Source organism: Myotis daubentonii, chromosome 5 (genome assembly GCF_963259705.1).
Source record: "Myotis daubentonii chromosome 5, mMyoDau2.1, whole genome shotgun sequence".
NCBI classification, from domain to species: Eukaryota; Metazoa; Chordata; class Mammalia; order Chiroptera; family Vespertilionidae; genus Myotis; species Myotis daubentonii.
The window spans coordinates 51,662,689-51,675,690 of NC_081844.1; the positions used below are offsets into that span (position 1 = coordinate 51,662,689).

The 13,002-nt window shown below is 44.4% G+C and overlaps 1 protein-coding gene across 2 annotated transcripts in view; it reads left to right on the plus strand.

Annotated features, from left to right (window-relative positions):
- The first annotated feature begins 761 nt into the window (after positions 1 to 761).
- KLHL2 (kelch like family member 2) overlaps positions 762 to 13,002 on the plus strand; it is an 80,470-nt gene continuing 68,229 nt past the window's right edge. Inside the window, exon 1 of one of the 2 annotated variants that reach the window (XM_059697773.1) lies at positions 762 to 1,083. In XM_059697773.1, the coding sequence (XP_059553756.1) occupies positions 1,058 to 1,083 (26 nt within the window). In that variant the 5' untranslated portion in view covers positions 762 to 1,057. The remainder of the gene's footprint in view (positions 1,084 to 13,002) is intronic. The other variant, XM_059697772.1, reaches the window with a different exon arrangement.

Sequence of the window (13,002 nt, forward strand, 5' to 3'; positions counted from 1 at the left end):
CTCAACAGGCCAGGCAAGATCTTGCATAGGAGTCTCTATGCATTGCTCTTCCCTATGCCCCCAGTCTCTCTGCATTACTCGATTCATTTTCTGTCCTCTCTGTTTAAATGTTATCCTTTGAGAGGCCTCCCCTGAGCACTCCTAAAACAGCACCCCATCTCTTCACATCTCTTCACTCTTCATCGTAGGCATCGTTTTGTCTCTCTTATCGGTCTAGATGGCCAGCTCTCCACACCGGCAGACCTGGCTCTGCTCTCCATGGTACCCCGGGTATGGAGACCTTGCTGAGCAGGTGCTCACTTCACGCGAGTGGATCGCGTACGGAGGAAGGAGGCCCAGCTTCCTTAGGCAAATTCTTCTTCTTGCCTCAGTGCCACCATTTGCAGAGGGATTTTGGTTGGTTATGCTTAGCCTTCCCACCTCCCTGGGCACAGGCTCACATCAAAAGAGAATAATGTGAACCAGCGTGTGAAGCAGAGCAGTCAGCGGACAGCGAGAGCTTAGGCTGTGCTTTCGGGCGCCCTTTTCCTGCACAGACAACACCCCACCTCCAGTTTCCTAGCTTCCCAGCCGGGTGACCCACAGATCCCACCGCAGGCGCCCCGCCCCGCCCCGCCCCGCCGGCAGCGCCCGCCACGCCCGCGTGGCCCCAGCAGCAGCAGGAGGAGGAGGAGGAGGAGGAAGGGGAGGCGCCGAGGGAGGGGTCCTCGGCCGCCGCGGGAGGCCGCACCGCCGTCCCGTCACGGCGTCGGCGCCGGCGGGGCCGAACCCGGAAGTGGCCGAGCCCGCGCACCCGCCCGCCCGTCCCCCCGTCGCCGCCGCCGCCCCGCACTCGGGCGAGCGCGGGAGCCGCGCAGTCAGACGGAGCGCGCCCGGCCGAGCGGGCCATGGCCGCGGGGGCCGCCGCCGCAGGTGGTGGCGCCCGGTGAGGCGAGCGGCTCCCCCTCCGGGGCGGATGGAACGCGGCTCGGCGGGCGGGCAGTGCCGGCGTCCGCGGCTGGAATGGTGCTGGCGGCGGCGGTCGGTGCCTGCGTTCTGAAGCCCGAGAGGAGCCACAATGGAGACGCCGCCGCTGCCTCCCGCGTGAGTGAGCGGCCGGGCGGGCTGTGCCGCTGCGGATAAGGCGCCGCTGCGGCACGTGTCGCCGATCGCGGGCGCTGCTCGGGGACGGCCGCCCGGTGCTCGCCGGCGTTGGACGCCGGGAGCCGCGGGGGAGCCGACGCCGGGGGCGGCGGGCGGTGGGAGCTGCGGGGCGTGACGAGGCGCGGTGCCCGCAGTCCCCAGGCGGGCGCGGACGGAAACTCAGCCCGGCCCGGCGGTGACTTACCGCGCTGCCCGGGATTTCCTGGGAGGGTCTTCCCGGTCCCCGGCGAAAAGGGGGTTCGGGCTGGGGCTGTGCCTGGGGGCGCTGCCCCCCGCGTGTGCCTCCCTGAGATGCACGGGCTGCAGGTGCCCGACCCCTTTCTAGGGGAGGGAGAGGTGATGCTCGGGAGTCCGCCGGCAGAAGGCTGCTGGCAAGTGCCAGGCGCCCGGCGTCTCCATGAATGGGTCTCAGGTTGCTGGCTTCTCCGAATTTCTAGTAGAATGAGCCGAGGAGCCTTGGCGGCCCGGGGCATGTGACCTCTTTTCCCGGGCGCTGCAGAAGATCGTATCCCGAAATCAGAGCATCTTCTGTTGCCTTGGCGCCCTGGACACATCAGTAGTGGAGCGCCCTGCCGGGCACAGGTGTCTTTTTTCTTGGTACCCAGATCCATTCAAGATCGCCTACAACAGAATTACTTCTTAGACATGATAACAGCTGGACAGTTATAGGGGAGATGTTACATGATTGAGTACACGATTTTATTTTATTTTATTTTTTAACATTTTGGTAAAAGTGAACTAGAAATCCCCGAGTTTTGAAATTTTCAGATTTGATTCGCTTTCCTTTTGTTGAACCTTTATGAAGGAACAAGAGCCCATTGAATCTGACTTTTCAAAACCGCAGACACACCTCATTCTGAAGAACGGCTTACCTTTTCATGAGAGTTTATTCATGGAGTCTTACGGTTTTTTTTGTTTTGTTTTGTTTTTACCTCGATTTGGCCAGCTTCGTTCCATGGCAGTTGTGCCTTATCAGCCTCTTGTGATTATTATTTGGTAGCATTCCAGCCAAAATATGGATATTAGGCTTGTGCTGAATAATTTTTTTTTTTTTTTTTTGATGCTGAATCCTTTTAGGAGAGCTAACAGGGTTCTGGAATTACAATGTTCTAAAAGTGCCTCATGGCATTGTTAGCTTGAGTGGAACAGGTGATGGGGATCTGAGGCGCAGATGATAAAGCCTCTTGAATTGACCCTCGTGGGCTGGTAGAAATGAGGGCTCAGTTGCTTCATGATCACTGTGGCTTTGAGGGCTCTGTGGTCTGGTTTTGTTCCTTAGCAGGTTCAGGAAAGTTCCTGGCTCCTAGGAAGCATGATGGTGGATTGTGAACAGCAGCAGTGTCAGCACAGCACCAGCACAAGTTATGTCCAGGCTTAGAGGCACATAAGGCAGGAAATGCTACCTGTATGTAGACAACACATGGTATGTGCAATAAACCGTGTAGATGTTTTCTGTGGCAAAGCTGCCCCCTTTACATCAGTTCTCTACAATCCCTTTTTGCTTTTCAAGCAGAGGGGCCTCAAGGAAAGAGAAAGCCCTACCGGTGTGGCTCAGTGGTTGAGTATTGACCCACGAACCAGGTGGTCACGATTTGATTTCGGTATGGGCACATACCCAGTGAGGGGCATGCAGGAGTCAGCCTATGGATGAATCTCATCATTGATGTTTCTATCCCTCTCTCCCTCTCCCATCCTTAATTTGAAATTAATAAAAATATTTAAAAACTTTTTTTTTTTTAAGGGAAAGAACAAGACGATTTTAGAATGCAGGTGAAAAGAATGGGTGTGGAAAAGCAGGTTCTGGAGGGAGGGAGTAGAGACATAAACAATGATTTAAATAGAAATAATAAAAAATGACTGGGGGTGAGGGGGGATACTTTGTAAAGTGTATGATGGTCTAACCCAGTGGTTCTCAACCTTCCTAACGTCGCGACCCTTTAATACAGTTCCTCATGTTGTGGTGACCCCCAATTTCATTGTTACAAATTGAACATAATTAAAGCATAGTGATTAATCACAAAAGGAATTTGTAATTATATATGTGTTTTCCGATGGTCTTAGGTGACCCCTGTGAAAGGGTCGTTCGACCCCCAAAGGGGTCACGACCCACAGGTTGAGAACCGCTGGTCTAACCACTATGCTGTACATTTGAAACTAATACATAACAATACTAAATGTAAACTGTAATTAAAAAAAAAAGAAATAGATATTTGCGTGCAAATGTTGATCAATGGAATCTAGGAAGGATCAGCTAGTAATAGTTTTGGTGTCTTGCACAATTCTTTGGTATTGAGACTCCATTAATAGTGCTGGAACAATGATAGGCTGAGAGGTCATGGAAAACCTGGAATGCCCACAGTGATGAAAGCATTGTTAAAACTTCTTTAAATCACGGGTGGCCAGAGTTGGTGAGACTTTTGCCTTGGTTCTGTTCATTTAATAATAAATACAAATAGGTTGTATTTTCACCTGGACTATCGAGGATTAACTGTCATTGCAGAGTCCCTGAGAGTGCTGTTTGCCTCTCTGTAAATCAGAAATAGGCTCCCTCCGCCCCCTGGCCTGTTTGCTTCCACTCCCACTAACTTGTTTTTTCCTCCTGCTCTGTGCCACGGATGCTGGGTTTGAGAAATGCGGGCAGTGTCTTCGGGAAGCAGTTTCTTCGGGCCTCACTGGGCTAGAGCTAGACCAGGACAGAGGCCGGTGAACGTTATTGGGAGGGCTTAGCTTTTCATAAGGTTAGATTTGTAGCCTGGGCTTTAAGGCAAAGAAAGATGTTTGACGTGGGCTTAAAGTGCTTTGGATGATGGGAACCAGGGACTGAGATCCCCTCTGTGCAAGTGTTTGTTTATTATTTCATTCATTCTGCAAATATTAGAATGCCCGTCTCTCTGTCTGGCACTGTGTGTGGCACTTTTGCTCATACTTCTCTCTTAACCGTCAGTTTTACATTGCTTTCAAATCCCACCTTGTTCTCTTTTTGCCTGTTGGCATATTGTCTCGGAGGAATGGAGGTGACTCTGCCCAGGCTCCCTTGTTCCTTCACTATGGGCTTGTTGAAATTAGGTTTTGATTTCTTCTCCTTTTTCCACTCATCATCTTTTTCGATTTTCATATTGATTGTTATTGGGCTTTAATATCTCTGCTTATTGTGTTTTTGCATCCTTGAGTACACATAGTATTTAGATGCTGTTGCCTTTTGAATTCTGGGCGGTAGTGTGACCATGGGACATGTGCCTCAGAATCGGAAAGGTGTGCAACTAAAAATTAGGTGTAAATTAGTAAAGGAGTTTCAGGCCATAAACTGAGATGTGCAAAAGGAAATGTAAACTGATAAGCCCCGATCTCAGGAATGTTTTCTATATTTTAACTTTCAGAGTTCACAGTTCATCCTTGACTTCCCCTCACTGAACAGTTTTCTTGGCCTTTGTTTTCCTACTGGCTCTTCTTGTACAAGTTGACTTTCTCTCTACAGACCTGGTTTTTTTGCTTTTCCTTCTCAAATCTAAGCAAACATGCTTCAGGTGCAACCATATCTTTTTTCAGTCGATTCCGCATCACTGGACACACTTGAACTTTGGAGGTGTTCAAGCATAGGTTGGCAAACATCTTGTTGACTGTGTTCTAAGGGATTTAAGCAGGAGAAGATTGTAAAATTGAAGTCCAACATAGAATTGCTGAGTTTTTTTGTTTTTGTTTTGCCAAGTAAAGAAATTATTGATAAACTACTGATCAGCTATCATCTTTTTGTAAAAGAAAGGACATTTTAGTACCCCTTCCCAATTCAAAGACGGATATAATCTCAGAATAAAGGATAGTTCTTAGGTGGAATAAATTTAGTTTTATGAAAACTTACTACATCGGCCTCATTTTGTCACAGTCCTGTTGAAAGTTCATTGAAGTCTGACATTTGTGATCCACTGGACCAAATGACCTTTAATGCTGTTTCTAATTCTAAGATTCAATTTTTGTGAATTTGGAACTTCGCCATTGGTTATCCCAATATCCATTTGTTTGTCTTGTATAGCCCTCTGGCTATAAAAGTTTAACTAGTTTTTTTTTTTTTTTTTAACTAGTCCTAAGTAAATTGGGCATCTCTCAGATTTTGGTGAACCTCCTCAAAGACAAAAATCTTTAAAATACTTAGGTAATGTTGAAAGAAGACAAATGAATCCTTGCGTATTGAAGGAAGTGTAATATATAAAGAAAATTTCTATCTGCATTTGGGAACTTGAGAAGTGGGTTCTGGAATAGTAGCATTTATGTAGTATTAAAATTTTCTGATACTGGAAAAATCACTGCTACACCTCCCACCAAAAACCCCCCAAAACCTCTTGTTTCTGATTAATATTTTCTAGTGCACTTAGTAGGCATTTAATAAATATTAATAAGTATGCTTTTGTGAAGGTGACTCTAAATTTACTCATCTGTGATTGTTATGGAACTGCACCAGGAGTGTTTATGAAAACAACTCAACTTCTTTCTTAAGATCAAGGTGATATGAAGAATTGAAAATTGCCTTTCAGAATGCTTTTCGGTAGAATTCTTCCAAATTCTAAATGTATCTACTGTTCAAAATGAGAGGGTTCAGGTTTTGTTCAGATTTATTGGGTACCTACTATGACCTGGCTTTGGGAATAACTCAGAAAACAAAACAAAGTCCTTTTCCTCGTGGTTGAAACTGATAGGGAACAAATATATAATACAATTACCGTAGGGTGAGTTAATATACTTTGTCTTATGTACTTTTTCATTTCAGACTTTTGGCATTTGCTAATGTATTTTTTGGACCAGTTCTTTTCACTGATTCTACATCGCAAAACAAGCCCTTGCTTTCCATGACATTACCTTTTCTTGGTTTCTCTTCTGGTTTTTAAGTTGCTAAATGTGATTTACTTTATTTTATTATTTTATTTCATTTAATCTTATCAATGACCTACCTTGTAGTGTGGGTCCTATAATTTTTTAAATTGTTCTTCACAAATTTATTTATTTAAAACTAGAGGTCCGGTGCACGAAATTCGTGTACAGGTAGGGTCCCTAGGCCGGGCAGGCGATCAGGGCTGATCTGTGGGGTGACTGGCGGGGCCATCGGGGGGCCCGCCACGCTGGCACCGGCCTTGGCTGGCCTGTGGGCTGGGGACAGCTCCTGCATTGAGTGTCTGCCCCCTGGTGGTCAGTGCACATAATAGTGACTGGTCGTTCCACCGGTTGTTCTGCTGTTTGGTCAATTTGCATATCAGGCTTTTATTATATAGGATATACTTTTATTGCTTTTTAGAGAGAGGAAGGAGGATAGAGAGATAGAAACATCGATGAGAGAAAGGAATATATCAATAGGCTGCCATCTGCACACCCCACACCGGGGATCGAGCCTGCAACCCAGGCATGTGCCCTGACCAAGACTCGAACCAGCGACCTCTTGGTTCCTGGGTCGATGCTCAACTGCTGAGCCACACCAGCTGGGCAGGTCTCTTTTAATTATCTGTTTTTAGAGGTTAAATTGCTTTCCCAAGCTTATCCTAGAGGAGAAACTGGGACTCTAATCTCTCTCTGTGGGTCACTTTTTTGTCTTCCGTGGCTTCTCTTCTGTTACTGTTCATTGGCAGTAGCTGTTCCTCACAGATGTAGGCCTTGGCCAAGTCTTCTTTTCAATCAACTATTAATTGCTAAGTTGTGGCTCCATCTGTTTCTTAAGACTGGGCTCAAGAGCTGTGCTTCAGACTTGAATCTACTCTTAGCTCATATTTCAGATTTAACATTTCTAGAGCTGAGTTCATAATTTTTGTTCTCCAGCTGATTTCCCTTTCTAACATCTCTACTTATGCCGTGGAATAATCAGTCCTCCCAGATCCTTGGAATGGCCTTTGATTTCTCTCATCACCCTCCGCATCTTATCAGCTTCCAGGAGCTGTCGAGCCTTGGTTTCAAGTGTCCATTCTGACTGCTACTATTTTAATGAACAGATTTCATCACTTGATACCTGATTTTTCTCCTATTGAGCTCTGTCTTCTCTCCTCACCTTTTAGTCCACCTACTATTTGACCCCCCCCCCCCCCCCTCCAATATCTTGGAGTGATGTCAAAACCAGCTATCTCAGCCAGGTAGTCACAGCCCTCCATCATTTGGGCCATATCTTATGTGTTCAAAATCTGCCTTATCACAAGCCAGGAGATGCCAGACTTTATCTGCCCCCAGTTAAAATAACTGAGTTGGAGCCCCATTTCCTTCAACGCGTTCCAGCTCTTTGCATTCCAATGGTATTTATAATTAGTAGCCTGTAATCTTGCACCTGTATACTAACTTGTGCCCTTCCTCGATGGTTTCAGATGTGCCTCCCCAGTTAGATGGTAACTGGAGAGTGCTGCTGTGTTCAGCCCCCTTTATATCCCTTCCCCTGCTGAGTACCGAGCCTGCAGTAGGCATCTAGTCCGGGCTTACCTCCTTGATTTACTAACAGTGGTGGTTATCTGGAGTATTACTAATAATTTTAATTGACTATTGCAATTAAGGATGAGGAAGACCAATAAAATCCATAAAAACGTATCTCCACATTCTGTTTAGCTCCCCACTTTAACATTTTTCCTCTGAACTCTGTTTACATTCCGTAGTGTTTAGTGCTTGGATAGCTCCCTGAGGCAAGTAGGGGAGGTGTTACTACCTTTGACTTTCAGGTTATGGTTTACATTAGACATATTTGTGGAACAACAAAACCTTTTTTTTTTTTTTTTAATAAACAAACAGTCTGAAGCCCAGAGAGGCTGAGTAATTAATCCAAGGTCAGTTGGTTAGCATTTGGCTCAGGCAGGAGTACAATCCAGGCCATCCAGCTGATTCTGGCCCTCTTCTCGTGCCTTTGCACTCAAGTGCTGGAAAATGTAGCCCATTCAACTGAATTGCCAAGTCATGTTGCTGCCCTCGCTTACCAGTCAAGTGATGGCAATACTAGGAAAGGTGGCAAAACAATATCAGAAATATGAGTGATAAAAGACATGAAAATGTTTGAAATGACTCATCAACCTCCTTCTCTTGTAGAACCTCATAAATATCCCACTCTGACAGTGCTTTGTTAATTGTGTATAACATATTCTTTAAAATAAGAATGATCTTGCATAAGGTATGTTTTTACCCTGGCCCCTTTCCTGGTAATAGGCACCGTCAGGGACAAAAAGTGCCTGATTGTACTCTGTTTGTCATGTAGGTGGGAGGGAAAGAAGGAGAGAGAGCCGAGTTCAACTGAAGCAGAGCTTTATACAGCTCTATTGTTCTGTCTGAGAGCAATTATGCTCCAGCTTCCATCAACCTCTTCACCTCAGACATCCCAACCACCTCCTCCTGCCAAAGCTTCCCCACAACTTACCAGAAAGCCACACAGCCAAGTCCTGGGGGTCTGAAGAGGGGTGGCATGTAATATCTTCCTCTGTCCACCAAGAGGTTCAGTACTCTGCCTTAAGGGCTATCCATTTTATTTATTTTAAAAAATATTTTTATTCATTTCAGAGAGGAAGGGAGGGGGAGAAAGAGATAGAAACATCAATGATGACAAAAAATAATTGATCGGCTGCCTCCTGCACACCCCCTGATGGGGATCTAGCTCGCATCCTGGGCATGTGCCCTTGACCAGAATTGAACCTGGGACCCTTCAGTCTGCAGGCCAACGCTCTAGCCATTGAGCCAAACTGCCTAGGCCAAGGGCTAATCCATTTTAGTAACATTGGGCATTTCCACTTTTTCTAGATGTTTCCTTTCCAGCTCTGAGAAGGAAACTTTTAGCGATATATATATTACACTGAACTCTTCAGTGGCATTATTTTGATGTTGTCTGTAAGGTGTTAAAACATGTGTCTGGATAGGAGTTTTTGCTAATCTCACAAGATGCTTCATATTCAATCCTAAAACTCTATATACTGAAGGTATAGTTCAAGTTCTTACATGTCTAGGGCAGACATTAACATTTTTAAAACATATATATATATTTCAGAGAGGAAGGGAGAGGGTATGTTTTGTAACAATAGACCATTGGATAATTTTAAGATTGATTATGGAATGTAGAGTTAGGGAAAGACTTAAAAGTGAAAACCTTGGAAAAGTATCTCCTCCAGACATTTTTAAAGAAGACAGTTCTCAGAATGAAGAGCAATGGAAGCAGGGACAAGATGTAATTCTACATTTACAATGGTATAACTTAAAATGTCACCTACCACTTATCTGCTCATTTCCCACATCTATAGTTTTAGACATGAAGTGTAATTTTCTGTTGCTCATTTCTATTTCTGAATGAGAGACCATCTAACACAAAACATAGGAAATGGGAAACTATGGAAAGGGCTTTCGTGTTGCAGAAGTAGACTTGTGCAGCAGGATGCTGTCTTTTTAAGTGGCTGTCAGTACAAAGAACACTAAAAAAATTTTAATGTTATTTCTTACTTATTTCTTTAAGCATTTGAATAAAGCCTTTTCTTTGCAGAGCTTCTGGAATACATAAAGAAAGCGGGAGCTGAAAATAGCTTTAAGAAAGCATCAATATAAACATTATTGGTTGTGTGGTAGCTAATTAAAGTTAATTCTCTAATACTAGAAGTCTTAATTTCTAATTTCTTAAGTAAATAGAAGCATTCTTGACTCTTAATGATATTCTTTCTAGGGCAGAGTTGCTTTTGCTTCTATTCTGAGCATTTTCTGAAAAACTTTCTATGATAGTTTGCTGATCCTCAATGTTATATTTTCTCTGTGTTGTAAACTCCAAATTATTAAACTAGAAGCCAATGTAAATATTACTAAATTGTTCTATGTCTGGACATTCAGGGTTACATGGTCAGTTTGTATAGGTTACATATATCTACACATTTCTCCTTTTTCCTACTGTTTTCTTTACGAAAGAAAGAAGGGAGGTCGCATTCTGAGAGTATTTCTTATACCATAAAGTATATCCTCAGCCACCTCACCAGATCTAGATGTTCTGCCATCTTTTGGCTTCTAGACTTTTTCTTAGGCCAGGTGTAACTCATCCCTCTACACACACACACACACACACACACACACACGCACATACTCACACACTCACACACACGAGAGGCCACAGGGAGTAGAGTGCACTCCAGCTGTGGGTTCATCCACTGGATGTAGTGCCCTGCACAAAGTCATTTGTAAGGCCCCTTTAAAAACTCTCACATGGTGGGGAAGCAGGACTGATGCTCACTTCTAGTAAGTAAGCTCTGGAATAATCAGCCGTCTCAGTGTGGATTCTGGAGGCATGTGGAAATGAGCAAGGATAACGTGGTTCATGTTGGAGGTTACCTGAATGTTTGAGTGCTTGAGTTTCATGGCTTCCTGTACCGTCTAGGTCAGTGATTTTCAACTGGTGTGCTGGAAGAATTTTGAAAACATGCAATACCTGACTAGGTAGGGGAACTGACCTCTTTTTCTGCTAGATTATCAGATAAAAGCAATGACAACACCAAACACAACAAAACCATCCCATGTGAATGATCAAAATTATACCTATTTTTTGTTCAGATTGGCAAAAAATATATGTTTTGGTGTGCTACAGAATTTTAGTAATCTATATAAAAGCCTAAGCCACTAGTCAACCAGTTGCTATGATGCACACTCACCACCAGGGGGCAGACACTTAACACAGGAGCTGCCCCCTGGTGGTCTGTGTGCTCCCACAGCCAACCTCCCGTGGCCCCTCCCCCCCTGCTGGCCAGCCTCCCGCAGCCCCTCCCCCTGGCTGGCCTGCCAACATCACATGGCCCCTCCCCCTAGCTGGCTGGGCCCCCCTCCCCACCCCCCATAGGCCTTACCCATGCATGAATTTGTGCACCAGGCCTCTAGTTAGTTTATGTGTGCCATGAGATGAATAAGTGCCCCGACCCGCGGGACAACAACGGGGGAACGCAGAGACACCCTAGGAGAATGAAACAAACAAGGGACACGAAGGAATGGAGGCAAGACAAGTCCTGATCAAGCCTCCAACTTTATTCTCACAATGGCAGGATATATACTGTTTTAGGGATGGGGGGTGGGTGGAGAAGCCTATTAGCTTATCAGCAGGGTTGTAGCAGGCTCAGGTAGTTGCTTCAGGGTATAGGATGGTTATCTTTAGCTGTTGACCAAACCTCAGGACATACGTAGTTTCTGGTAATTAGGAGTTTCTGGAGGAACCAGAAACTTATAATTCTTAAGATGGCTTTGTCTAAGCCAATATCTCTAATGGCTCCCAACAAATAAGGTTGGAAATCGCTGATCTAGGCAATCAATGATGTTCACATTGCTGTCTGCAGCTAGATTTTTCTCTCTAATTCTAGGCTCCAGTATCCATCTGAAATCTTTTTGACATCTTCACTTCAAGGTCTGATATCTTATAACCAACATGTTTAAAGCTGAGTTCTTCATCCTCTTACCTGTAAACCGGTTCTCCTTACAGCCTTCCCCATCCAGTAAACAGAAACTCAATCCTTCCAGTTGCTCAGGCCAAAAACCTTGGAGTCATTCTGACTTTATTGACATGCCATATGTGAGCAAATCTTGCATCTTACGAACAAATCTTATTGACACTACCTTTAAAATATGTCAGAACTGAGCCACTTCTCATCACTGCTCCTGTCTCCACAACTACTACCCTGCTCTGAGTGACTTTCATCTCCCACTGCATTACTCTCCTAAATAGCTTCCCCCCCTTTCATCTTCTACCCATATAGACTATTCCCAACCAGCAGCCAAAATGATCCTTTGAAAATATAAGTTGGATTGTGTCACTCTTCTGCAATGCTTCCCCATTTCACTCCAGGGTAAAAGCCAAAGTTCTTACAATGTCCTACGAGGCCCTACATGATCTGCACTCCCCTGTCCCTGCCTGCCCCAGTCCTGGTCTCACTATGTACTCCTGACTCTCTTTACCTTGCCCCTTTTCTTATTTCCCCAGCTCTTATCATTGTCTAACGTGCCTCATGCTTTCATGATTTGTTATGTGTATCTCCCCCCTCTCCCAACCCCATACAGTAGACTCCAAGCTCTGTGAGGACAGGGATCTTCATTTTGTTTACTGATGTATTCCAAGAGCCTAGAACAGCGCTTGGTACCTAGTGGGCCAGCAAAAAATATTTGCTGAATGAATTAATGAAAGATAACATTTTAAAAAATGAACCAGCCTTTCAGAAATGTGTCAGGAAAGAGTTATGAAGAGAAATACAACAATAACTAATGACACACACACACACACACACACACACACACGTACACACACAGTACATATATATATATATAGAGAGAGAGATTTTGTAAGGCTTAATTTGGTATCCTGATTTTTTTACTTAATGAATTTACTGAGATATTATTTACATGTCATAAAATTCACCCACATAATTGTATATACTTCAGTGATTTTTAGTAAATTTCTAAAGTTGTACAGCCATTTTATCAAAGTTCCCTTGTGTCCATTAGCACTTAATTTCACCTCCTCCCTGGGTACCCTGATTTTATTTGCTATTTTTTGGCTTCCAAGTCTCTGAAGAATAATTTATACAGTAATACCAATATGGCCTTGTGTTCTTAAAAATTATAAATTTAAATAAGAAATTAAATATTCATTGCTAAATGCAGGAGAGGATGTGGAACCTTAATGAAAAGAATGAGCTTGAGAGTCAGACATGCCTCTTACTCGGCTCTATCATTTACCAAGTTATCCAACAGAGGAGATCATTTCTTAGCGTTTTATTTGGAGGTGTCTGCTGAACCACGTTTACTGAATTTTTGGTGCTCATCTTTGACAGAGCTTTGATACCAGGGAGGTAATTACCCACTTTTTTGTTAAATTCATAGTGACCTTCAGGAAGTTCTTAATCCTACACTGGCATA